Source organism: Alternaria postmessia, assembly GCF_024291825.1.
Source record: "Alternaria postmessia strain BMP 2775 chromosome Unknown scaffold_32, whole genome shotgun sequence".
Classification (NCBI taxonomy): domain Eukaryota; kingdom Fungi; phylum Ascomycota; class Dothideomycetes; order Pleosporales; family Pleosporaceae; genus Alternaria; species Alternaria postmessia.
In genome coordinates, this window is record NW_026260105.1 from 152049 (window position 1) to 178979 (window position 26931).

General features: G+C 50.8%; 8 protein-coding genes and 1 non-coding gene across 9 annotated transcripts; 3 read left to right on the forward strand and 6 right to left on the reverse strand.

The window, feature by feature from the left end:
- Nucleotides 1–48: 48 nt before the first annotated feature.
- Nucleotides 49–1226, reverse strand: J4E82_005845 (uncharacterized protein; the record flags this gene model as incomplete). The annotated part of the gene is made up of 2 exons (XM_051732106.1): nt 49–1062; nt 1182–1226. 2 exons carry the CDS (start codon nt 1224–1226, stop codon nt 49–51), a joined length of 1059 nt encoding a protein of 352 aa, XP_051588126.1.
- Nucleotides 1227–2092: 866 nt separating this feature from the next.
- On the reverse strand, nt 2093–2781 carry J4E82_005846 (uncharacterized protein; the record flags this gene model as incomplete). Its single annotated transcript, XM_051732107.1, has 2 exons — nt 2093–2625; nt 2679–2781. 2 exons carry the CDS (start codon nt 2779–2781, stop codon nt 2093–2095), a joined length of 636 nt encoding a protein of 211 aa, XP_051588127.1.
- A 2083-nt stretch (nt 2782–4864) lies between these two features.
- Nucleotides 4865–5731, reverse strand: J4E82_005847 (uncharacterized protein; the record flags this gene model as incomplete). Its single annotated transcript, XM_051732108.1, has 4 exons — nt 4865–4961; nt 5009–5433; nt 5494–5584; nt 5637–5731. The coding sequence occupies 4 exons, from the start codon at nt 5729–5731 to the stop codon at nt 4865–4867; spliced, it is 708 nt and encodes a 235-aa protein (XP_051588128.1).
- Nucleotides 5732–6134: 403 nt separating this feature from the next.
- Nucleotides 6135–7703, forward strand: J4E82_005848 (uncharacterized protein; the record flags this gene model as incomplete). The annotated part of the gene is made up of 1 exon (XM_051732109.1): nt 6135–7703. The coding sequence occupies one exon, from the start codon at nt 6135–6137 to the stop codon at nt 7701–7703; it is 1569 nt and encodes a 522-aa protein (XP_051588129.1).
- A 546-nt stretch (nt 7704–8249) lies between these two features.
- On the reverse strand, nt 8250–9181 carry J4E82_005849 (uncharacterized protein; the record flags this gene model as incomplete). The annotated part of the gene is made up of 2 exons (XM_051732110.1): nt 8250–8915; nt 8972–9181. 2 exons carry the CDS (start codon nt 9179–9181, stop codon nt 8250–8252), a joined length of 876 nt encoding a protein of 291 aa, XP_051588130.1.
- A 1300-nt stretch (nt 9182–10481) lies between these two features.
- Nucleotides 10482–11523, reverse strand: J4E82_005850 (uncharacterized protein; the record flags this gene model as incomplete). The annotated part of the gene is made up of 2 exons (XM_051732111.1): nt 10482–11030; nt 11080–11523. 2 exons carry the CDS (start codon nt 11521–11523, stop codon nt 10482–10484), a joined length of 993 nt encoding a protein of 330 aa, XP_051588131.1.
- A 1551-nt stretch (nt 11524–13074) lies between these two features.
- Nucleotides 13075–13968, forward strand: J4E82_005851 (uncharacterized protein; the record flags this gene model as incomplete). The annotated part of the gene is made up of 1 exon (XM_051732112.1): nt 13075–13968. The coding sequence occupies one exon, from the start codon at nt 13075–13077 to the stop codon at nt 13966–13968; it is 894 nt and encodes a 297-aa protein (XP_051588132.1).
- An 831-nt stretch (nt 13969–14799) lies between these two features.
- J4E82_005852 lies at nt 14800–14901 on the forward strand. The gene has a single exon. It is a non-coding gene; the product is annotated as a tRNA-Lys (tRNA).
- A 4967-nt stretch (nt 14902–19868) lies between these two features.
- On the reverse strand, nt 19869–21351 carry J4E82_005853 (uncharacterized protein; the record flags this gene model as incomplete). The annotated part of the gene is made up of 2 exons (XM_051732113.1): nt 19869–20890; nt 20952–21351. The coding sequence occupies 2 exons, from the start codon at nt 21349–21351 to the stop codon at nt 19869–19871; spliced, it is 1422 nt and encodes a 473-aa protein (XP_051588133.1).
- Nucleotides 21352–26931: the final 5580 nt, after the last annotated feature.

A 26931-nucleotide genomic window follows, 5' to 3' on the forward strand; every position in this document is an offset into this window, starting at 1 on the left:
AATCTACGTATACCGTTAAGGGTGAACCTTAATTCTGATTCCTACAGTCTACGGATCAAAGAAGACATCCCGCACGTCCTTCCACCAAGCCTTCTTCTTGTTCCCTTCCTTGTCCATATCTCTCAAAAACTCCAGAATCGGCATCCGTCCCATTGGACACATGAGCACCCCTCTCGCAGTCCACTCACACAAGAAATCGCGATACGCCTCATACCCCGGCGGCGTTACCGGATTACCCAATCTCGCACTCACATCCTCCACAACAACAGGCTTCAACGCACCCCTTCCCACATTCGCCATATGATCCAGAATCTCCTTGGTGTTGAACAACTTGCGCTCAACAGAAAGGCGCTTCAACTCGCCTTTCAAACACTTCTCCAACGCCAACGCTTCGCAACTCTCCACAGGATTGTCCAAACTAAATCCATACGGCAACATTGCCCAAACTTTCTTCGGCACGTGCATAAACGCTACCGCATCATCATAGCGGACATGGACTCTAATCTCCTTGACCTGCCGATCAGTATCCCAGTCTTGTGGTATATCGCGGAACCACCCACTATGCGGTAGTGTCTGGAGTCTCACAAGCCAAAACTCTGAAGCTTCTTTTTCTAGACGCCGCATGCAGATCTTCCAACGCCACCAGGGCAGTTCGTCGGGGCGTGTCACGGCGGTGCGGTCGACGAGGAGAGCTGTTATGCTTTTACATTCTATGCAGCGGAAGAATTTAGTCAGCGGGTCGGTTTCGCCCGGAAGCAATTTGCCCCGACCGGCACTTGAATCGACGTGCTGGGTTAGGCATTCGAGACAGAGGAAGTGGCCGCAATGGAGGCGGCACGCATATTCGCTCTCGGTGAACCAGGTGCGGCTACAGGCTGGGCATGCGTCGCCTAGGTATTTTGCCTGTGCGGGTGGTGGTGGAATATCGCGGTGTACGGTGACGAGTGCTTCGATGTCGGGTCTGGGGTACCAGTTGATTAGCGGCGGCGCCATCTGAAGGACATTATCCATCTGGTCCCGAGCATGAAAAAACGCTCGATCGTAGCTTGCATGAAAGAGGTTCTACATAGCGCTTGATCAGCTTTTGTACGTGGTTGTTCATCCTTACCCTCTCTACCCACCTCTTCTTCTTCTTCGTCTTCTTTCTATCAAGACGCACGAGTGCAAAGTACAACACTTACATGTAAACGTACCCACCAACAATCGTACTCCTTCCCTTCAACCATCGGTGGCATCATCCCTCTCCACTCCGTACACGGGATAACATACCTCTCCTCTTCCCTCCCAAAACCCTTCTTGTCCCCATATCCTCCTCCTCCCCCCTCAAGCACAACAACACTCCTCCTCACAACAACAAAACACATACCCTCGCCTCTCCTTAGTTGAAACTTGCCCGCCTCCAACACCGTATTACCCACATACAAGCTCATCCTCGCCATGCTCCTCGCCATGCTCCTCGCCAATGCATTCTTACTCTTCCTATTCCGTTCCAACTCCCGCGTTGACCATTCTGCAAAGGAAGCTGAATGCGGAGCTAGTAGCTTCTGCGTGTTCGTTATGCTAAGAAAAGTGTGGTCGTCGGTGCCCCAGGACCCGGAACCTTGGGGCCGGGAGCGCGAAGAGGAGTTGGATGGCAGTTGGAGACGCAGACAGCCTGGCGGGTAGTCGCAGAGGGAGGGGTAGATGTAGCGAGTTATGTGGCAAGGTTTCAAGACGGTGCCGCTGCCGTGGAAGAGGTATTCAGAGTCTGGGGCTGGGGTATGGGGTTCGAAATGGACTGCCTTTGCCATGAGTAGGTATTCTGGAGGAGAGGTTTTGTTTTGAGCGTGGCAACTACGTGCGTATGTGATGTAATGGCATGTATTGTTGCACATGCTTGTGTTTGTCCTGTGAATGGTTTAGTGAAGGAGAAGTCTACCCGTCGAATGGCATCGAATGAGGCAGTGCTGAAGGAAAAAGATTTCAATCAAGTAACGCAGGTGCATATGATCTATAGTTCTCAAGTATTTACATTCCTCCCCAAAAATTAGTGTTTTCGTTACTCTAATATATATGTCCCTTGCATCTTGAAATCTTCTTTCAGTACAACGTCTTAGTTGCACTTTCCCCACTTGCTCTGGCACCAGTTGGCCTTTCCACAGAAGTCCTCACCAGTGCCACAGAAGTTGGATCCAGAGCAGCAAAGACCAGCAGCGCACTTCTTGTTGACAATAGGACCGCAAGTCTCTCCAGCACCGGAGGTACCCTTGGGGGCGGTAGGCTCAGCAGGCGCCTTCTGGTTGTCGCACTTTCCGTAACCGGCTTGGCAGCCGTCACCGCAGTAGAGAGCCTGGTCCTGGATGTCGTTCTTGGGGCCGCAGTGGCCGGCGGAGGAGCAGCAGCGGTAGAAGTAGCCGTTGGCACCGGCGCCAGGGCAGGTTACACCGCCTTGGGCGTGTCCACAGACGTCGATCTCGGGGACCGCGGTAGGGAAGGTGGTGGCGGGCGAGGTAGCTTGCTTAGTTGCGCTGGTCTTCATTGTTGTCTGGGTGGGCTTGCATGATGAAGAGGCGCCAGAGAAGGGGTGAAGGCAGGTCTTTGCGTCGCAGTGGTCGACGGTGGTTCCGCACCAGCCATACTGGGAGCCTGTAATGCATGTTAGTAGGGTTTCGAAAATATGTCGTCTGGATACAACTTACAGCACTCGTTGGCAGCGCACTTGGCGTTTCCATTCTGGGGTCCGCAGTTACCAGCAAAGGCAACCGACACAAGGGACAAGAGGGCGAAAGCGGAGAAGCGCATTATGACTATGATTAAGCTATTCGAGTAATTGGTCGAAGCGAGTGACTGTCGAAACGAGAGAGACGACGACGAAAGTGATGTAAGTTGAGAAACAAGACCTTGCGATGAAGAATAGTTTCACGGGCAGCAGCTCAGCTCTTTAATAATAGCCCCCCTCTCGTATTGACCCATGGCGCACGCATCCAATAAAGCTCGTCGCCTTACGGCGCTCGTACATACTCCACATGGACTGACGCTGAAGGCCAGCGTTAGGCCGGCGCTACATGTGCGCCAGCGCTGAAGCGCATGTCAAATACGGCGCTCGTGCCTGAACGCACGGATGAGATGCTTTCCCAAAGGGTGAGCGCTCGGAAATTTACCAATGACATGTTTCGGCCAGACTGATCCGGAAGGTCGGCATTATCTCACGAGGTCGAGGGCTGACTTTGCGTCGTGATTGTGGAGATTCCGCTGCAGTGCTTGTTGATCGCATATTTTGTGATCTACTAGATCGTCGGGAACTACAGCGTCATAGGAAACGACATTGCATAACCGTTGAGCGCTTGAGAGTTACCTTTTGTGAGGAGCCAGAATGTGGGTATGGATTCGCGAAAGGTTGGGAACCCAGGAGGGGGGTCAGCCCTAAGAAATTAAGCACTCGCTAAAAGCTGACTAGCTGGTGGACGGACACGATGCGACCCCTGACTCTTCTCTTTTGCCGTGGTACAAAGCTTTGAGGCGTGAGCTTAGCAGACAGGCGAGACCCCGCTGGAAGCCTGGTAGTCTGTATGATTGCTGGCAAGCTCGCTGCCCGTGCAAAGGCGTTGGTAGTGTGTGACGTTGTTGGAGGCCTGATTAACGCTGGCCGAGTGTAGCGAGCACCAAATATAGGCATTGATAGAGGATGCGCTGCATGGACGAGGCACGTGGGAGGTACTGAGCGGGGGAACTCGGTGTAGAGAAAAAGCAGTCACCGCAAACTCGGTCAGGTCATGCAGTGCTTGGTCCTCTTCTGATGATGAAGTTCGAGGCAGGTGCATCGGATGCGCGATATCCGTGGCAGGAGCATTACGGTACGCACTGTCACGACCAAAGTCGTTGTAATAACAGAGGACGTAATCAATGTAGCCGACATTTTAGGACTGCGTTTGATGCACGATGACAGTAAGCACCAATTGGCGCATATATACACGCTGAAGGTGAGTCTCTGTACCAACAAAGCTTTCGATGCACAGCATGCAAATGATATCAAGACTTGCGGCAACACACACCGCGAATTAAAAAGATGTCGCCGCGAGTATACACAGTCTTTCTGCTTTTGAGATTCTCGGGTACTTCTGCCGCCGAGACTCAACCAAAAATCTACCAAGCATATCTCTCTTGGCCTGCGCTGCCATGCCTCAACCACCTCCCATTCCTTACCAACATCAAAAAATGATGGTTGTTTCCGACACCGGGAATCTGTTGAATTGTTAGGATGATGAGTCGAACTCGAATTGAGTTGAGTGAACTTACCGAACCCGGGCCTTGCCGGCACTGTACAGTGAACTGACTCTGCGAGATGAGAGCGGCAAATCCTAGCCACTAGACCATATCGGACTTTGATGGAACACTGAAGGAATGGTAGCAATATAAAGGTAGTCGTTGCGATACTTGACGTGGTGGTGAGTGGGGCAGAGGAAGAAATTTTGCAAACCTCACCAACGAACATCAAACTAGCGGACAGACAAGATGTGACTGAACTAGAAAAATGAGGGTGGGGCAGAGATTCTTAGTTGTATCTAGATAATACAGACTCTAGTTGGGTGGGGATAGCGAGCCGACAGATGCAGGTACACAACTTGAATTTGGCTCACTAAGAAGTTGAAAGAAGCACATACGAGGCAAGGCTACTGCGACCGTATTCCAAGTGATGCATACATCTTGTCCAAGTCATTGTAGTATGCGCCTCCTGTTTTTATTCGAGATTGCGCCACTCTGTATCGTCGTGCGGCTTGAGTACAGCATCACGCTTGTACCATGCAAACCAAGCAATGGCCAATGTGATGATGAGCACCAGGGCTGTCGTGGCTTCGGTCGATACGAGTGTGGAGGAACTCGACAGTCAGAGTTCCGACTTGTCGCCGAGGGCGGGGATTTGTTGGTTGAGGTAGGACTCGAGGTGATCGATCTCATCAGGATCGGCGGAGTGCACCAGGTTCCTATACTCTGTCAGGGGCATGTCTCTCTTGCTACACACATGACGTACTTGTAAGTCCTGAAGTCGACCTTGAACCCGTGCTTTTCGAGCTCGTCAGCACTCAGCTTTCCCCACTTGTGCGCAACGACTTGATCGGCGTCGCCGTGGCCCATGAAAATGGGCGTCTTCTGGTTGGGGTTCTCGGTCGGAATCATGTCTTTGATCTTCTTCTGCAGCAGGAGGTAGCAGCTCAGGCCGAAGATGCCTCCGAGCTGGTCTTTGTAAGTCACACCGGACAGCAGTGACATGGCGCCGCCTTGGGAAAAGCCGCCGACGACGATGCGGTTGGCGGGTATGCCCTTTGCGACCTCTTGGTCGATGAGGGAGTGGAAGTACTTCTGGGAGTCGACGATGCCCTTTTCGTCTTCCTCTCGGTCATCGAGAGTGCTCAGTGACTTGATGTCGTACCATCCTGGCATGCGCATGCCCATGTTCTGTAGAGTCGCATATCAGCGCCCATGCCGTGTGTTGGCGGTGGTGGGTGGTTGACGAACCAGCGTGATTGGGATGCTCGGAGCATTGGGGAAGATGAACGAGACCTCCTCGAACTTGCTTCGTCTGCGCCAGTTCTCCGCGAGGAATATCCTATGTCCTTCAGTGTCTAGACCTCCATGGTGTTGAGTGCTCCGGAGCCTACCAGCCAGCCCCACTGTCGCCCAACCCATGCGCCACGATGACAGTGGCTGTGTGTCGCTTGAGCGCGGGAACGACCAAAGGTGCCTTGTGGGACATGATGAAGTCGTCTGGAGTCGTATGTCGGTGGTATCGATAGAGGTGCGTAGCTCTGCTCAGAGGTGACGGACTCGCGCCAGAGTGGGACCTCGGCGCGTGCTTTAGATACGCGCTAAGGCAGGGACGAGGGTCAAAGCTCCAATCATCATCATCGACGTCATGATACCTGCCATTCACCCTCACCATCAGTCTCCCCTTTTCCATTTCCTTTAACCTGTAGCTTGACGTTTGCCGCTCACAGGACACTTCAGAAGACCTCCTTCTATCACTCGTCTCCAATTTGTTTGTCTGGCGTCAACCCCTCACCATTGCATTCAGACTTGCCCATAGGCGACTGCTGGCACTGCGCCCAAGCCTCTTGACGATCGAATCGAATCGACTCGGCATATCCACTGTACCAAGCATGGCACGAGCTACAAGGAGCTCTGCCAGGGCCGACGCCGTGCCTGAGCCAGTACAACTGTCCAGTCCCCCAACTACCCCCGAAACAAGTAACACGCGAAAGAGGAAAGCAGTCAAGATCGAAGAGTCGCCAGATGCGACAACCAAGAAAGCTCCCGTTACACCTAAGAGCACAAAACGTGCCAAGAAGTCAGCAGTAAAACAAGAAGACATCAACGAACTCCCACACAACCTCGGTGCTATTCCGGATCTTCCCGTTAAAGACGAGGAAGCCGAGAGTAAAGCTTCAGCAAAGAAGCCGAGGAAGTCCGCAACGCCTAAGAAGTCTGCAAAAGCCACCAAGCCAAAGAAGGAGGAAGTCGACGACCTCGTTGCCAAAGCGACCACCACCACGGACGCGTCATCCAAGAAGAGTAAAGCCAAGACAGGTGGTTATGGCCTTACTCCTGGTCATACGCCATACCCGAACTACCCCCACCCTACGGCCGAAGAATGCGAAGAGGTGACCCGTTTACTCTCCAAAGTTCACGGTAAGGTCGAAGCACCCAAGACCATTCCCGCGCCATCTCTCGAGGTTTCAGGTTGTGGAGAAGTACCATCAGTCCTTGATGCCCTCATCCGAACACGGCTTTCGGCCGCAACATCCGGCACGAACTCGTCCCGCGCATTCGCCGGCCTTGTCGCCAAGTTCGGCGTCCTGAAAGAAGGCATTGGTAAAGGAAGCGTAGACTGGAACAAAGTGCGACAAGCAGACCAAAAGGAAATCTTCGAAGCAATTAAGAGCGGTGGTCTCGCAGATGTAAAAAGCAAGGACATCAAGAAGATTCTACAAATGGTCTGGGAAGAGAACCAAGCACGACGTGACGAGCTCCTGGCTTCATCAGACAAGGCACCGGGTGAAACCAACGAAGCGGAAGCAGAAAAGCGTGACGAGGTTGAGAAGGCGGACCAGAACATTGTCTCGCTAGACCATCTTCACCAACTTTCCAACGACGACGCTTTCAACGCGCTGACCAAATACCCTGGTATTGGTCCAAAAACCGCGTCCTGCGTGCTTCTCTTTTGCCTCCAACGACCCTCCTTCGCAGTCGACACCCACGTCTTCCGCCTGTGTTCATGGCTAGGCTGGGTACCGCCCCCAGGCGATGACAGAGGCCTTCCGCCCGGCAAAAAAGGCACCTTCGCTGGCCCAACACGCAACTCCACGTATGCACATTGCGAAGTTAGGGTTCCGGATCACCTCAAGTACCCGCTTCATCAACTGCTTATTAAGCACGGGAAGAGCTGTCCTAGGTGTCGTGCTATAACAGGTGAAAGCAGCGAGGGATGGGATGAGGGATGTCCAATTGATCATCTGGTTCAGAGGACTGGGGGGAGGAAGGGAGCTGGAGATAGTCCTGTCAAGGGCGGTAGCGCAAAGAAGGCTAAGGGTAGGAAGAAGGTTGTGGAGGATATTGAAAGTGATGCGGTGAGTAGTGGTTTGAGCGACGCGGAGAGCGAGGTGTTGAGTGATGTTGTGAGTGATGCGGAAGTGGAGGTGTCAGATGAGGAAGAATCAGCGTCTGAGTGAAGGAGATGTGGGACCTTTCGGTTTTATTGGCGCATTGTATATTTCAGATTTAATACGGTGAGACTCAGGGGGTGGCAGACCAGGAATTTCCCTTACATGTATACTATTCCTCTTATGTATATTCCTCGTATCTAGCAAAACACGTTACATACCCAGATCCTTTCGATCGTCACTAGTGATCAGTTGAGATGACAGAATACAATGAGGCTTAGTCTAACCGAACGATACAATATGGTAGGATTGCCTGCCATTTGACTTTGGCAGAATTGAGACTAATTCGAGGTTACACCTCAGCTATAGAACTAGATGAGCTTCTCCATAAGCTAGTCACTAGCAATCACCAAACACAATTGCCAGGGAAACATGTTTAGACCATCAGGACGTTTTGTTCATTCTTTCATTCTCGAACAGTTATAGCAGTGTCCGAATTACGGCTGAGCAAGCCTGTGCCTGCCTTGTGTGGCATCGGCATACCATTTATCATACATCGTAAAGCTCATATCCGAGCGAGGTAGAAGAAACTGTAGAAAAGGAATTACAATATACTTAGTTGCCAACCTGGATCGCGTAGCCACCATCGACAGTGACAGTTTGACCGTTAAGGTACTGGCAGCCAACAGCGAACAGGATAGCTGCAGCCATATCCTGGTCCTTTCCAGGTCGCTGCGCAGGCAGACCTTCCTTGTGATCCTTAGGCATCTCACTCTTCTGGTTGTCATCTCTGCTCTCCTGGGTCGTCATCTCTGAAGGGAAAACACCAGGCGCAATAGAGTTCACCCGCACCTTGATACCGTTCTTGGCAATCTCAGACGCGAGCATCTTGTTCAAATGTATCGCAGCACCTTTGCTAGAGTTGTAGGCAAAGTGACCTTGTGAGATGCGGATGTGGCCCGAGATGGATGAGATGTTGATGATGGTGCCTGAGTAACCGGGGTGCGACTCGGTGGACTTTTCGAGAAGAGGGAGGAAGGCGGTGGACATGAGGAAGGGGCCGACAACGTTGGTTTGGTACACGTCCAACCACTCTTGCTCAGTTGTGCCATCGAAAAGTTTGTCGACTAGCTCTTCAGAGCTTCCCTTCACCTCGGTCTTGCCTGGTGCGATACCAGCGTTGTTGACAAGAATGCACACGCACTTCTCCTTTGACTCGATCTCTTTCTTAATCTTCGATACGCCCTCCTTCGTGCTGACGTCTCCCACAATGGGGATAATCTATTTGCAACCCGTTAGTACATATCTCACATGTATAAAGTTTGCCGAAAACTCACCTGACCTGCAATGTTCTGACCATGCACCTCGACAACCTTTTCGAGCTTCTCTTCTGTCCTTCCAACGATGTACACCTTAGCACCGTTGACAGCAAGAGTCTGGGTAATCATGAGACCGATTCCTGAGCCACCACCGGTGACCAAGGCGACCTTGTCCTTGACAGGAAAGACCTTGTCCATCGTGAGCTCGGGGTTGTTGGTAGGAGCCATGTTGTTTGCGTAGTTGCGTTGTTGATTAGCTGATTGAAGTTGGTTGGTAATTTGTTTCGTGCGTTCAATTGATTGCATGCGATTTGGGAGTGTAGAGAGTGAAGAGGGGAAAGGTCGTGGTGCAGAAGTTGTGATATAGCGGGCAAACGGTCTGACGTCACGGGCAAAGCGCGTCAATGTGACGTGTGGGATCCTTAGGGACATGGCGTTAACTGTGTGTCCAAATTTTGAGTCAATGGAAATCCTGCGGATCGAATCAAATAAGAGTAATCTCTAAATTGAGGGGAATGGTACACAGAACGCCGTTTTCGACGCGTTGATACGGGCCTCGAACGGTGGTGGTCATGATTGCATCACTGGTACGGGAGATCGACCCGCACGCGCGCTGTCACGTTTTGATCATCGCGTCCACTATGTGAAAATCTATCATCTAATGCATTACATGTGCGAGAAAGCTCGTCTTTCCAATTGCGCACCATCAAATCGTGCTCAGAAGGTATCCGCTACGACTTCCTTTAACATACTTATGGATTAGAAGACAGCATAGCATATTAGAAATGCGTTTTTTCATGTACAACGATGGATATTAGTGGTTGATTGGAGAGTATATCTCTTTTCTTAGTATATTTATAGGATACTAAATTGAAGTATAATGGAGTGCTGCTAGGTACTCATGGGGGCTATGCCGAACGGGCAATATGCATGAGTAGCAGCAGAATTCTCATACTTGTACCACTATAACACACTGGCACGCCTGTCCATTCCGTGCCAGCTTCTCGAGCAAGACATTACTTTCACCATAACAGACGGAAGAGATAGGAATATCGAGATTGAGGTATTGAAAGCTATTGTCAAGGACGGCGGCTGCTAGGTATGCGAAAAAGGAGAACCAAAGCAAAAAAAATGGTGACCAAAAACATACAACAGCGGGGATTCGCTAGTGGTCACCCACCTAACTACTAATCCGCCGGTACACTGCTTGTATATGGCTGAGCGGACGGGAAGCCTAATTTTCAGTGTCCTGTGGTCGTATGTGCTCAGTTGTGCCGGTCTGTGGAATATATTCTGATTAGATACCCGTTTCTCGACGCAGGTAGCGATGAGAGGAAACAGGAAATCTTGTTGTAGCATGATGCATCTAAGGACATGAATTCGCTGCCATGTACCAGTTATCCTCTGATAACGGCGACGACCGTATCAAGAGTCGGCCAACTAGGTCATCTCATCAATGCCTACTTGTTGTCTCTGACGAGTAAAAAATCCTAGATCCATACACTCACATCTCGCACGGAGAAGCTGATTACGCCTGCTCAAGATCCAGGTCCACAAGCCATGGCGCGTTAAATGGCTTGTATGTTACGCTCATGATACTGGCGTTGACCATCAGCGTGTCCCGTCCAAACTCAACCGCGTCGTCGCTACCTTGACCAACGTCAATACTCGCAGCCCTCTCATCCATGATTGCCTCCCAGTCAAGAGGTACAGCATCGGCGAATTCGATATGCTCTTCAATCTTAACATCCAGCTGATCGTTGTTGTTCCAACGTACTTTCTGCGCACCCCAGCCCTCATGTATATGTCCAAAGCAGTAGAGTCTGGGTTTACAGCGTCGAGCTGCTCGTAGGAGGTGTTCGCAGCCGACGTGCTCTCCCGTTGTTGTCGCGTCCATGACGCCCATAGGCGGTCCGTGGGTCATCATAACATCGATGCTGGGGAAGTCTGGGACAGGGTTCTCGGCGATGGGTTTGGCGTTCGGTGTACACTGATGGGAGGGGTTGTAGCGGTCTTCATTGCGGGAGTATGGAAAGGCAAAGTCGCAGAACTCTGGTTGGTAAGGGGATGCGTAGACCTGAAAGTTGTAAGTCTCCAAGAGAGTTGAAGTATTTCAATACGCCTACCCTGAGATTGGCACCGTTCGGTAACTGGAAAGTATGCGTTCCTTCTTCTAGGTAGGTCACACCAGCTCTCTTAGCTCTCTCGCCCGTCCACATATCTCTCGCCTTCGCAGGTAGGTCTTTGTCGTGTCTGCCCCTGTGCATGTTCTCGCCCTTTCTAGCATAATATTCTTCATCCAGAGTGATGTCATGGTTACCAGCTATCACGAGTTTCAGATCCGCGTTGATACTCTCCAGCATATCAAGAGTCTTTTCATACTCTTCCAAAAGACCGATCATGGTCAGGTCGCCGCAATGTAGGAGCACATCTGCCTTGGGCAGTGGTGGGCGGAAGGACGCATCATTGTTTCCGATATTGTCAGCAGGGGCAATAGAGTGAGTATCCGAGATGACGAGAAATCGCGTCCTGACGTGGCCTGGCTTTGTTGATGTGGTCGTGGTTGACATGATGGGTACTTAGAGCTCTAAGCTTGAGCAGTTGGCGCTCCATGAGGGGTAGTGGGGTCGGGAAGTGGTAACCTTAATAAATCGCCAGTGCTGCGACCAGCAGCTTCACCATGTATGTACACCAACGAGAACACTACCTTCGCTGCTGAAGAAAGGTCGCCATTGTCTTGTCCCTGTGTGAAATCGCGACATGCTGTTTGATGCAGATCAATCTTACGTACTATTCCGACTGCGCAGTCACGCTATCGCTCGCTTTCAATGTTCTCACACCATTTGCGGCGTCGACGAAGAAGTCGCGTGCAGAATCATGATTGTTCTTGTTGTGTGCACCGAGGTTGATTACAGAGAAACGCGACGGGCATGGGTTGTGGGTATCCTTGCCTCACTCTCTTAAACTTACCCCTTTTGATCGTGTCGGACCAGTATCACGCCATTCTTACGAGGCGCCTCACGCCAATTTTAACTCAGCCACATGTGCAGCGAAAGAACTTCTCGACTCATCTTGTTAAGCCCGGACTATTCCCATGCGCTTCCAGGAATAGCGGGAACGCCCGTTGGCATACCCTAGCATCCAAACGTGGTACCATAACAGGCGTTCTGGTAGAACCTCTACCGTTTTCGGTTGACGCACAACGATGTAATGCAGTACTTGACAAAACAGGCTTATGCTCTCGAGAAAGCAATGTCTTACATCAGAACACATCTCATGTACATCAATAACAAAGAGGGCATCATCCGGAAATCCTTCGCTGACGACTACCCACGGATTTCGATACTGCAATGGTACCTGCTAACCACGCAACCCAGTGATCGTCTCTCGAAAAAATCCATCCGGAATCAAAGCTGGTTTATGCGACCCGTCCCGAGCTTGCCGCGCAAAAGCGAAGCAAGCAAGATCCTGCATCATTGCCTATGAACTACTGTGCGGTCTTATACCGCAATTTGGGCCTTGGACTAGGATCAACACAGTAACACTCGGCTATACGCACGAAAACGAGGATTGCTGTCCTTGCGATGCGTATTCAGAGTCACGTCGGCATCTCGGTGTCGGAGCATACGCGGGAAGCGGTTTTCGGCGCAGTGGAGCTTGTCCCGAGACTACACGACATGCTGCTCCTACCGGACTGCGCCGATGAGGTGCTTATCGTTCGACGTTCGCAGTTTTGTTAAAATTTCAATCTCCTGGCTGAGCGTCAGATGTTTCAGTGAAGCTCGCGGATGCGGAAGGGTTCGCTAGCCGTGCCAATAATGGTTGAGGAGTACATGGATCCACATATCACTTGCGATTTTGGGTTTACCGTACAGCTACTGGAAGCATCTTGACTTGACGAGCCACTACACCGGAACCTGGTCAATCCTAGTGGTGGATTCTCAGCAAGTCACAAGGACCTATTACCTACTCTGTTGGCTGTGCAGTTCTCGAATCGTCGATACAATTACGTCCCCGTATCCTTATAATATTAATGCCTTGGTCTTTCCGAGCGACACCGATACACCAGCCATCATACACCAACGAGTACCTCCCTCGATACACGAGTCAACAAAGTCTTGATGAACGCCCCGAGTAATGCGCAGGGAAACAAGATCGAGCCTACCGACCACTCTCCACCACAAAACACTATGCCGTACACGAACTATTTCGACAACCCCTACCTCAATGAGCCGGCTCCGGACTACTCGCTCAACACCTTTTTCGACTCCGACTCTTTCTTCGACCAGGCCTTGACGTCCGTAGAGGGTGTCACCGACACATCGAAAGCGCAAGAAACATTCGGCTCGACATATTCTGCGACAAACATCCCATCAAGAAGCAACGAACAACCTATGACGCAAGCATTCAATTCACACCCTAGTCAACTCGGCCAATATCCATTCAGCTTCGCGATAAATACGAGGCAACTCCAACCGAACGAACCAGACAGCTTTTCCCCTACAAGCACAACGTCGCAACCCTCGTCGCTCAGTGGAGACGCGCCGCAACCGCTCATATCGCCTTCCCTTTCACCCCACATGCTGAAGCGCGAATCCCCATCATCGCCAACCTCTGCATCCGAATCGTCCACTCCCAAACGCCCCACGAGGAAGCGGGGTCGACCGAAGATGGACCGTAGTAGCACCGACAATGAAATCATGACCTCTCCAACTACTACAAAATATCAGCGTTCGAAACGTCTACCGCATAACCAGGTTGAGCGCAAGTATCGAGAAGGGCTCAACTCGGAGTTGGAGAGGCTGAGAAGGTCCGTACCGATATTGAGGCAGAGCGACGAGGCTGGTGCGATAGGGCAGCCGAAACCGAGCAAAGCGATGATTTTGTCATCGGCGATTGAGTATATTCAGAGTATTGAGAAAGAGAGGGATGCGTTGATTGAAGAGAACGATAGGTTACGGCGAGAGAGATATGAAGCGCCGGCGCAAAGCAATTGGGACGGAATGAACTTTTGAGACTTGTTCTTGACAGTTTCTGGATACTTTGTGATGATGTTGCGGAGTCGCAGCGAAAGAGTTAGGCACCATAGAAGGAGTTTGCGTCTTTGATTGGGCATCGAGATTGTATACCCTTGGAATATGATCGTATGCGTAGACTGTACATTACGATGCGACCAACCCCCTCTGGAGATCACGGCGTTATGTCAGCTAAAGATAGCTTAATGACCGATAAGTATCGGTGCGAACAACGTAATATCAGACAGCTCGACGACAATACACTGTTAGGTTAGACCATACATGCAGTCGAATTTGGCGTCCTTTGTGGAGACAATTGGGTCCCGCCTATACTTGGAGGTTTGATGAGGAGATCTGAACCTTTCTTACGGGAACGAAATGCGGTCGGGTTATTATCAATAGACAATTTATGGTTAGTAAATATAGCAGGCAGCAGCAAGCAGACTTGTAATCAGGCCGCGTGAAGAAGACCTTTACGGTTGTAATACAAACGTCCAACAATTATGAATGGTGTAGCAGAATGTATTCACACGTGTACTATAAATTGACCTAGAACACTAGTGCCCGCACCTAGGCCTCGAGACGAGTTTCTCGGCGAGAGTCGTTGTTTTGGTGTGGTGTAGTTTTATTTGGTTGGGTCGGAGGCGGGGTTCTCCCGGTTCGGGCTCACCGCAGAATTTTCCTTTCACCCCACTTCGTTGCCAATCTGTACCATCCAAACGCTCCGACAAGGAGTTTGAGAACTCAAGATCCCCGTTCATTACGATTGATATGCTGATATAAGCGTTATAACCAGCCAGACTTTCATCAATCGTCTGATTACTTCAAATCGCCCGGCTAGCTCAATCGGTAGAGCGTGAGACTCTTAGCTTTCACGTCCTAAAGACTCGATTGGTTATCTCAAGGTTGTGGGTTCGACCCCCACGTCGGGCTTGTACAATCGTTCATTTTTGCTGGATGGTTGTAGAGGTGTAGCTCTGGTGTTGAGGGTGAAGGTCCTACCATACCTTTATAATCCCCTTTTTTTGCTACCACAACCTACTACGGTCTATCTAGCTGCCGAAACTGCGCAATAGTAGTTCTGGATGGAGCCTCGGGCTTGAGTGATTATGTTTTGGTCCCCCTATGCTGGTAGGGGTGGTGGTGGTGGTGGTGAAGGACATACTTTTGACAGTTTTGGACATTTCGCGCTGAATGGCCAACAGCGCCCACAACAATGACACATGGCACGTTTACGACACTCTTGCCTTAGCTTGTGATGCGTTACCTCGCAAAGAGCTCTTCTTTCATGCTCCTCCGGCTGCCTTGTTGTAATCTTCCATTTTGAACTCGACCACATGTATGCTTCGCTTTTCTTCTTGTACTCCTATCTGATTGTCAGAAGAGCATCGGAATCCTTGAATCTCTACGCTAGATACTATTAAAGTACTATTTGATGCTTCTTCATTCTCGAGCTAATTATCTTGCAGTACCTCCCTCGCACGAAAACTCAATGGGCACTGCAGGGAGATGCTATAGTGAGGAATGCTACAAATATATCCTGCAAATTCTTTGCAATGAGCGCGAGTGCATGTATAGCAACAACATACGCTGCTCTTCATGACTGAAACGTCAGACCTGCTGCAGGCCTAGGTGAGGAAGACCTTTCTTCACACCAGCAAATGTCTAAATTAGAGCATGAATAAGATTTCTCTTCTATAAGTCGATGGCTTTCATTGTGATTTCTCTTTTGTTCTACTCTATTCATGTTCGTTTCGAAATGATCTAACACACTGGTATATGAAGGCAGTGTGCTGACCAAAGTACTGATTCACAAAATCCCTCAAGCTCTGATGCAATACCAGCGCACAACCTAGACTATCATAGAAGCTTCTGCGAAGTAGAGTAGATTTCATGCTAGAAATGTATTCCAGTGTGCGGCAGAATCGTGACTACGGACGTGTTTCACTTGCGCCCAGGTCTAAGGATTCCACCACACCACTTCGATATAGTGGGTTCTGTGAAGGCTATTGCTCGCTTGCACGAATGGATACATGCGTGATTTCTAGCCTCGTTTTTGAGGACATCCAAATCAACTCGACAGCACGCATCACCAAGTGCTTGGAAGGTCCTAGTCACGAAGACTTATTGGTAGATATGCAAATGAGGTACCGGCTCTTTCCATGGCTCCGTTTCAACATTCAAACAAGCCTTTACCAATCGCTAGAGACCAGCAAGCGGCGGCTGCTAGGTCAAACGTAGGCACCGGCTACAATTGCAGCCGGTGGAAGAGTATGCAGTCTCCAATCCACATCAAGCGCTGGCAGACGTCTGCTAGTGTCTGGTGCTATTCGGGCCTTCTTTTTGACGTCGAGTCTTTGGAATCATATGCGCTAGACTTGATCATTACCGATATTTGAAATGCAAGGGATTCGAAGGGAAAATGGGAGAAAAGGTTGGGCGAAATTGTGCATGAGTGGAGAGCTGGAAGACCTTCACAGCCTTTCTCTTATGTTGTGATGACGCTGTGTTATGCAGAAGAGAAGATCTTCGCATACGACTTTCCACATCCACAGCACTCACTGATATCAAGATGGTAATCATTCTTGGAACGATTTGCACACCATCCATCTTACCCACCCTATGGTTCAGCCGTGTTATTACAATAAACGGCGCATGCGCATCATCGCCTCGTGTAAGTACGTGAGCAACCGTAAACCGTCTAGCTCTCCAACAGCCCAACGCCTGGATCGCATGGCGCGCGGAAGTAAGTTTGCGTAATACGCCATGCGTGAAGCCAAGATTCCGGAGTGCATGCCACGCACATGTACGTGGTAACACGAGCAGCAGGACGAAAAGGTCCGAACGCGCATGATGCGTCTGTAGCGGATCCAAAGCAGCAGTGTCCAGTACCTGTGCCTAATGCATGTTGTATGGGCTGTTGTTCTACTTCATGTGGGATTGGGGCGTAGCTCGGGAATCCTGCCCGGATCGGATGGAAGGATGTAGCAGTCGACATGGACGATGGACGGCTAATGCTGCAGATGCGGCCTTGCGGCGCAGTGCAGGATAGGCGCATTACGTGCAAGTCACGCCGCTTTGTGAGTATGCAGATTAGATTGTTTGACAATCGTGAAGGTTGGGTCAGCGATGCAAGGGAGAGGCTATTGGTCAGAGACGGAAAGTGTAGTGGTTGCATGCTCTCCGAGTCGTTGTATATGTCTCTGTAGCTTTTTTAGCATGCATGAGAAAGATGGCTGTATGCGCTGATGCTTAATACTCGCAACGTGAGCCTGGATCGTTGAAACGGCGTCAAGATCAAGCGGAACGGGAGGTACGGTGCGCACTCAATGACTGACAGAAAGCACGGATAGGCGGATCTGGCATGGGTCTGTCTCCGCGGCTTTAGACGCGTGAATTTTCCATGAGTAACAGTCCAGAGACTCTGACTGTTGGATATGCGTAAGTTGAGCGATGTAGAAGGTAGTGTTCCCAACTTGGCATGCATCCATGGATGTTCTTTGCCCTGCAGAAGCGCGTGAACGCGACTGCGATTGCAACACTCGTTGTGACCTTCCGTTGCAGGGGTCAGATGCCGATAACTGTCACACGGCAACGGCCGGCTTTTACGACGCTAACAAGGTGGTATTCGTGGTGGAATGTGATGACAGCATAGTGGTGTGCGCGTGCGGACAGAGCGAAGGTGAGGATCAGGGTGGATACAGTACTAGTGACGGAAGACAACCCGCCAGCACGCCTAACCATGACAGGACAAACCAATCGTGCTCCAGTGTTGTGCATGTGAGAAATGCGCGATTGGATGCCTAGATACGCCCCCAAATCCTACAGGAAATCCTGATGTTGTGTCACCAGGAAATGATGTAACGTTGCGCAGCGAGTAAGTCGTTCACGCATAGGGCTGCAGCGAAGTGCGTGTACGTTTGTGTAACGTCGAGAACCTGGGCGCATGAGGTTCGCAGCTGCTGAGTGGTTCGTCAGTCTCGCTGAAACTTGCGAACATGTTGAGCACCAGCTCGAGTACGTAACCACGCTTGATACGACTAACGTGTTCACTGCGAACTAGCGATTTTTACGCACATTTCTCCACGAAGACCCCTGACGACAGCTGCAGTAGTCGCTGCTGGGAATAAGCAGCAGTAAATGCACCTCTTCGCATCCATGCGTTGAGTCCAGTGCCCACCTCATTTTCTCTGATCCGATTTAGTTCGTACAGGCACACCTCCACTTTTGTGGTAAGAACGCCGAGAGGACTCGCAACCGAGGCTTTGGAGCCCATGAGTCAGCCTGGAAGGATCAGCGAAAAAATGGTCGGAAAGGATCAAGGGCCATTCCGGAGCAAACGTCGACGGGCCTCCTTCCCGGCTGTGTGGTAGCGGGGAAAAAGTCGTATAGGAAAACTGGAAGAAGGGCAAAAGCAATTTCCGTTCATTCCGCAGCCATGTCTCAAGGCCCGGAATTGAAGGAGGATTACTGTAAGCCCAAGCTTCCTTATGTCCTGGAGAAGCGACTAGAAAAAGTGGATCAACAGTAACCTTGAATGACCGAGGCTCGGATACTGGAGTCGCATACGACAGTCTCAAGAAGTCTGGACAGGAGGTCTGGGCGCTTGCGCAATGTCCGCAGGTTCGGGCTGGGAAGAGAAAGTCGTTCCTAGTCCTGGGATACCTGCGTCGCTTGCAAAATAGCTCAAACGTCATGGGAAACTTTGTTGACAGCTGGTAACTTCTGAAATTATACATGGTGTCGCCAGAATAGAGGGCCGAGGTAATAACATCCGGTTTTATAGGTCGTTGACGCAGGTACGAGGATACGACGATGCCTCCAATTATATTGCTTAATGATCGCGTGTGCCCTACGGCTACAGTGCACTGCCATTCGCTAATAGCCGGTCCGTAATCTCCATGCATGATACAATTGACACAAAAAACTCCATCTTTGCATTGCTGGTATTGGCGTGAAGAGTGTTGATGAGATAGACCGTACTGGAAATCACGGAGCATCAGGATTCCGTGATGAGTGAATGGATTTAGACTTGTAGAGCGTATGCCAGTGTTCTAACCGTGACGTGATTCAAATGTGACTACGTTTACTCAGCGTTGGGAGCATGCCTGATATCCAAGGCTAAAATGACAATCTAAAGCATCTAAAGCAGGAATGCCAGCATGGTAAGGAAGTACCTTGCTCAGTCGCCAATTGTACCTTGCAGAGTGCCCAGTGTAAATCTAGACGAGAAGGTTTCGCGTTAGTCACTCCGCGTTCTCCGTGAAACCTTGCGGGTAACGCATCCTTGCGAGGACGCCACCACACCGTGAACGACAGGAAACTGATGTCACAGACGTACCGAGGTGTTCACATGATCAAGTAGCGATGAGTTGAAATATGGGTATCGAATTCAGCGCATGTGCTTGAGGCGTAATCAGAAGCTACATGTCGCGTTCCTCTAGATGCGGTCCAATCGGTGCTGTTTGTACATGTGATAGACGGGATTAAATGCCGATTGAGAGTGGAAGACGAAACCGCCGCAATGGAAGATCAAGGCTTCTCAAGCGAAACTGAAATGAACATGAAGAGGGCCACCTCTTACAGAGTGTTTGTAAAAGTAGAAACAATCGCGATGCCGATAGCGCCCAAGATCACGTATTGGTCCATGAAAAAAAAAACATGATCTCCAAACCCTGTATCGTGAAACCAGTCGTGCCGCGCCGAATAACTCCAAGAATGATAATTTTTGATGATGAGGCGTTCACTCCAGAAGGCTTTCTAAGCAGCCAGTAATTCATTCCATGTGCCACCATGGTGAATATGTGAATCTGAGTGTATAGCTTCTGATAGTGCCGCCGAAGTTGTATTGTTGCAAGAGGCAGTGTCGTGACTTAGGCACAGTTGCTGGTCTGATCTGCCTATGCTCCAGAGTAGAACTGTGGCAAGCCCTGATGGTGGTATGCCATTGGTGGAGTGACCTCCTCTTGTACCCGATCTAGATGTCCCGGTTCTGCATACCACTGCGCACTCATTGATCGTCCAGATGAAGGCATTGGTGGACCGTGGTTTGGCATTCCGTCGTATGATGACCAGGGAGCTGGGTAATAAGAGTGATTGGGAACGACGGGCGCGGATAGGGGTGCCGACGTAGATCCGCCTACCGTGGTCGCGTGCATTGTGGAAGGATTTGTGTCTATGGTAGTCGGGTATGGATACGGAGAAGTACGTCGGTAGTTTTCGTGCTGAATGCCAAGGCCTTGACCAGAATATTGTTGGGGAAGTCCTTCTATGTTGCCGTATGACATCGAGCGCGTTGGCGGTTGGAATGGTGGTTGCTGACCCCAATGAGAGTCCTGGTGACCATAGGACATAGTCGAGCTCGTACTCATTGCGGCTGGTGTATGACCACCTGAAACGTTTGACTCACTGCCATATGCTGAGTTTGCTGTCGAAGGTGAGTTACGCCATGAGGGGCTCTCGGCTACGGTAGATGAAGGTAAGAAACCGTTCGCTGATGGCCACTGGGTTTCTATAGGAGGAGGGTATGGATAAGAGGGATGCTGTACTGGGACTTTGTTGGTTAGCGTTTGCAAAACCGAGATGGCAGAATACATACGGCCATCGACAGGCACTTGGTGACGGTCGCTTTCATGATCGCCGTGATACCCAAAGCTTGGAGGTTGACCGTTTGACGCAGGTCCAGAGAATGGTGTGCGGAATTCGCCCATGGCATCGCTATGCCGAGGTGAAGTAGCGACTGGTGTAGCTGGTTGTACTGCGCTACCAGATTTCGACGAGATAGTTGGGACATGCGGCAGATCGGGGTTATGCTCAACTGGGTAGAAGTTGCATTCTTTTTTCAGCCGAATGCAGTTGGAGCAACGGCCTGCAGGATCGTCTGGAGCTAAGAGACATCGTATCTTTCTACGTCTGCAATGACCTACCCTCACCAGTCAGTGATCAAGTAATGCACCACCATGGGATTTTATTTCTCAGCTTACCACATGCGACCGAAGTTCTATGATAGCCCAACTTATTCCGCGGCTTGTTACTTGTTGGCGACAGGTCGCCAGGGTTCCCAAGTGCTAAATGGCGCATGTGTGGAGTTGATGAGGACTTGCGGAGTTCTCCCGCTTTGCTGCTCTTCGAGGAGCGTCTTTTCTTATTCGAGTGATGGTGAGGTTGACCAGCAGGTTCTTGACCAGTGGAAGAATCGGCAACAGACTCGGATTGGTCTGTGGGGCTTGGTGTGGAAGCTGTGTCGGCGGCATGGGAACGACCAAACCCAGAGCTATGGTTCGGGGGATTGAAAGACATGGTGTCTTGAACGGGCTGTAAAAGCAACGATTGCTCTAGCCTAGATGCCGTCTTCTTCGCGCGGCGTTCTGTACCCACAGCCATGTGAGGCGCACTGATTGTCGCAAGACCCGAATATCAACACACGGTAATGCGGTAGCGCATTGAAGGACCTGAGGGTATAAGCATTTAATGTTTAAAGTTCAACAAGGCCCCACAAAGATCCATGATGGACAGGAAGCTAAACAGTGTACATACCTGGGAGGTCAAACAGGGCGACTTCTCAAACGCTGGAGTCGGCACTACAAGATCTTGCCGCGGGAGGAGACGACGGGACACTTGCTGATCTACCGTACCATGGGATTCTCGATCTAATCAATGCTTCAAAGGCGCACTGACAAGACAGCAGGGGTTAACAGGTAATGATAGTCAAGACCCAGGTAAATAACCAAGTAGCAGAAGCGATGGTGAAGCAGTTGCGCACCGACAGTGACAGCTAATGTCAGCTAGTCGTTACCACGGCTGTTAGTTTAGCGGGGGCGCATTGCAATCTTGAGAACAACAGGCGCCAAAAGCAAAAGCCTGCATACATACGAAAAGAAGTAGGGACTGGATATAGAAATTTACACGACGCTGTTTGGTTGAATGAGTGGATGATTAAAAGTGGCGAAGTATATCCGCGCTACTACGCAACAGGATTGCTGCGTTGGAGCGCCTCTTGCACCTAAGGATTTCACAGGGTTCATCAATGCTCCTTCCTCACAAGCACAAGATCATCTTCTAGAGGCCAAGCGACCAGGTTGCTGTTGGTGGGCCCGCTTGGACCAAGTGATGTGCGGGATGGATGGGTGTGCAGGCCAGCAAGTCCGAGCGTCATGACTTGATGGCTCTCGGACCCTTCGCACAGTCGCTGTTTGGGATTCTTTGCCTGTCACGTCTCGACGGTGTGATGCGATGACAGCCAGCGGTAGCCGCCTAGCGTCAGCGGCGGCGCGATCCACTTGTATCGCTCTTGGTTGAAAGTCTAGTCAAGCCACTGTATTGATAGCTTGCGATTGGTCAAGACGGGTGTAATGTATGCCTGATTATCCCGATTTCTGGTTCCGTATGTAAGGGGCCTATACAAGGCAGTATACTGCAGGAGTATGCAAGCTGTAAGGTTAATCTAGCATGGCTCTGTGCGTACGAACGTCGCCGGGGAAGCGTGGTTGAGCCAGGGTAGGATTCAACAGTGTCCGGATCTAAGATGACGAAGACGGCGATAAAGGCCTCGATGGAGACAGGGCCGAACTGCCTGAGCAGGAGAGCTGACGCAGACTGGAGACTGGTAGGGTTTGGTTTGCGCAGATGAGGGCCCAATACGCAAAGGTCGTGACGTGACATGCCCGGTAGCGAATGCCCGCTGCGATGATCCCCCGATGCTCACGGTCGTTGGAGAGGTCTCGAAGTGTGGTACAGGGATAACGCCGACGTGAACTGCTGGCGCTGTCATGGTATGGCTATCCTGCGACAAATTGGCTGTGAAAGCGCGTCCTTCTCCACACAGTTCATTTCGCTAGCAGGGCCCTGGAAAAGGCTCGACTAATCTCCACTCGCGTCATCGTGATTGAGGACAATCAGCGATTCCACAGTTGCGTTGCACAAGCGTGGTCAAGCGAGTATGTCACTGGCCAAGGTTGATTGTAGTACGTGATGGCCGCCGGTGGTCGGTTAATGCGCATGAGGCCTGACCCAGCGCTATGGCTATGGTCGTTGCATGACTTGCACTCCAATAGTGCGGGCGCTGTCCAAGACGGGCGACTGCACGTGGAGAAGCGATCTGATACAAAAGTGCTTCGGGCCTATTAATACGTCTCGAATTTTCTGTGGTCAGACGGTTTCCAGCAGGCTTGCTATTTCCCGACGGCACCTGCGCAGCGTCTCCCCCCACCGGTCCGCAGTGGCGCATGGATGGTGAGGCGTTGAGGGTATTTCTTTTTCCCAGTGAGCCTCCCTTTGTTCCAGAAGCAGGGAAAAGGTATCCCACGTTCTCCATTTTTCTTTCTTCCATGTGTCCGCATGCTCATCGTGTTCGTGGTCAGCACCGCGTGCTGCCGGTGCCGACAGCCTATGTCAGCGTCGCGCGTCATTGGAGGGTAATGTCAACTTGACGCCTTTTGACCAGGTTATCGGTAATCATGCAGTCCGATTTCCAGTCCCTAGGCTTGAGTGCGCGTAGTTACAATGGTCGTGCATCGGGCTCAGTCACGCATTTTGGCTAAATTGTTGACGGCAGTGTATCTGAAACATACCGGACATCAACCGATCGATACTGCGGAGCGCCGGCTGTCCTGGACTCGTGGAGTCGGGGATAACATGGTGGTCAGTAGTTGGTGTTTGCGCCGCAGGACAGGCGAACGGCGCTTCATCCGTTCACGAACGCTCGTGCGAGGCTTGCATCGTGCTTTCCCCCCTCGTCAGTCTTGGCTCGCTTAGATGCAACTTCCACCCTGGGACATCGCAGCGTGTGCCTGCCAATTGTAGCGTAGGAATTTTGCAAGATAGCGAATGCGAAGGATCCCGCGTAACAGCCTTCACCTCGACCCTCGTCGCCTTCTGCATATGCACTGATTGGCCGCGGTGCAATCCGCCGCCGGCGCAAGATACATCTCCACCTGGATTCCAACTGCGATACTGATACACCTTCTTCACTCGCAACACGACTGCTAACCTCTCGAAGCAGGTGGCAGCGGACATGGGCGACATTATCAAGCTCGCTATCTGTGAGGACCACCAACATCTCCGAGCTAACGTTACGTAGCCTTGGTGCTACCTTGCCATGCCAGTGCGAGTATGCAGCAGTTACCCCCACGTCCGCGTTGTGTTATGAATGTTACTTTCACAACCCCACGCATCTCACAAACATCGACTGCTGCTATACTGCGGTATCCTCGGACGTCGACAAGAAGCGTGTATGACTGTGGCTGCATCACAACCCCCGCAGTGCCTGCTGCATTCCGTGCTATTGGAACATGGTAGTACAATCGACTTGACGCTAGCAACTATCCATCAAGGCACTTTCCAACACCACGGCAGTTCGTCTGCATGTTAGAGTCATGCACCCTTGCATACCTTCAATATCGCCCTTCTTATGCGACCACATCATACACCGGCGAGTTTATTGCTTTGAAAGCAATTACCAATAATTCCCGGCTCTCTGGTTCTCGAATCCGCACCCTCAAGAGTTAGTCACGGGCAGATACTCGGGGATACGCTAGTCATACAACCACACCTACGAGTCCTGAGCGTTGAGAATAGAAGCGTTGCCTAGAGTAAAGGCATTCCGATCAAACTTTGGGTAATGTACGGAAGCTTAGGGTGTTCATGAAATTGCGCACAGCTGCCCGAAGAGCATCAAGAGTGGTTCGGCCGGAGATATCGCTACTAAGCACACCCCTTTGGATCGAATTAGCATGTCTTTCGTATGGACATTGTTCGCTGTTTCGGTTTTGCTGAGGCCCTCACACCACACTCAACACCAAGTCCATCTTAGCTTGGCAATCACGAAGTTTTCTAGCGCATCTGACTATGTCCAGTCTTGTTGCCACACTGCCTGCCCGACATGGCGGATCCCTATACCAGAACGCTGGAGATCAACATCACGTTGACTAGTGTCCGCTTTGGTAAACTCAGTCGAAGATCTTCAGGAGAGTCGGCACGACACGTTGACAGCCGCGCAATTGCTCGCCTGAGAATCGCGAGAATAACGCCGATCGCGCATTTCTAGACGCGGTTCGACGTTGGCAATAGCCTCCAGCGTACGCTATCAACAGCCGAACCATCAAACCTTCCTGCGACAATCAACCAGAACGCTACGGAGAAAGCTCCGTCGAGCTGTCATAGCTGATCATGTCTTGGCGAGGTTTCCGTCGAATCGCCTTATGATTTAACTTCAACCCCTTCGGAGACGCCTTTCTGTATTTAGGTAGAAAGCCGGTATACCAAAGCGTTTGCTCTAACGAGCAAACAGCCTCACTTGCTGACAAGTGTAGCTGGTATGTGTACGATATACGGCTCTTTCCCAGACTAATCATTCTGCCGACTACGTCATAAGTCTCCGGGTATAGTTGGAACGGAGATATCCGAACAACAGTTCAGGAAAACTATAGTTCTACTTGGTCGCCAACGACGACACTATTTTCTCTAGGTTATACGTAGTATGGTACTCTACGCAGAACTTGCAGCTTGTGCATCTCGAATCGAAGAGCCGATCTTGGTATCGGTCCGTCGTCATGATACGTTGGTTTCACAACTCTACATCTCTAGCGGATTGTGGCAGTGGATGTGCGAAAAGGCAAGTCCCGTTGACTAGCTATGCACAGCACTTGACTCGGCAGGATCTTTACAGACCCTGAATCATTGATTGCTTGCATCTTCTAGCAACGCCATGAGAGAGACACACCGTTGTAGCATCGTTGTGCCTGTACGAAATGATTCGAGGGAATCAAAAGAACCATTTTCCCATCGGCTTTGTTCGGGAGATTTGCCCGTGCCACCGGTAGAGCGTCCGATCCGATTTGCGGCAGTTGTGGACGGGCGAGCTTCCGCGAAACATGATTCGCCCAAATTACCGCATTCAGTATCGTGTCGCTCCACTACGTAAGAACAGATCTAGTAACGAAACCCCTTCACTGTGTGTGCGCCTGAAAAGGCCCCACTAGAGACTACTTGCTTCGCATGGGTACGGTACGCCTTTGTCTTATTTCCAAACGCCATGTAAACCTGGCAATACTTGCAAGTTTATCACGCCACCAATCTCACTCCACCCTCACGGCAATCTCCACCTTGCACGCTCGAGATCTTACAGGCGGGAGGATATTTCCCGAGCGATCGTGAATACAGAATCGCTACCAACGATCTTCGCATATGGAACCCAAATGCGGGGTTCCACTAGCAGACGCACCCCTTGGAAAACTAGACGGATCGCCAACACCACATATCGTCGGGTCTTTAGTTCCGCACTACAATCTCCGATTACTGCCAAGTGTGCAAGTGTACACGTCCCCGGGAAGCTGTTCGCCCGGTGTACTGTGGTCACAAAAAGGAAACATAGCGCAGTCACGATAGCCTAGGTGAAGGTGTATCAACCTAAAATCGTCTACGTGTCTTGGGCTTGGAGTGTAAACGCGCATCTGACCAGGGTACATGACTATCTTGGTATGCTGACTGACTTGCACTTTTCTAATCTGTGACTAAACAGTCTCTTACGACTACAATCTTTTCGTACAAAACTAGGTTTCCGGCCTTCCCCACCCCCTGGATGTATATCGCGCTTGCCCCACGAGCACCACATGGGTATTCCATCATCCGAAGCATGTTGGGCTAAAGTTGACACCCTGCTCGTGCGTTGAACTTATTCTCTGAGAATAGCATCGGTCTTGTATCCATAACGGGCCTTACATCCGTTACACCCATACGTGGGAACCCAGATGGATTGCAACACTACATACGCTGCCCAACTCCACTACTGCCTTCAGATAGAGTAGTGCACGCAACCCTAACTCAAACCTAAACATGACCTCTGCACACCTTGAAATTTTCTGGCATACGCAACCCAAAGCCCTTGCTTTCAATTGCAATAGCAACTATGCCGACATCACCGATGATGCCGACAATGCAATGATCATCGATCTGCTCTCGTAGCTT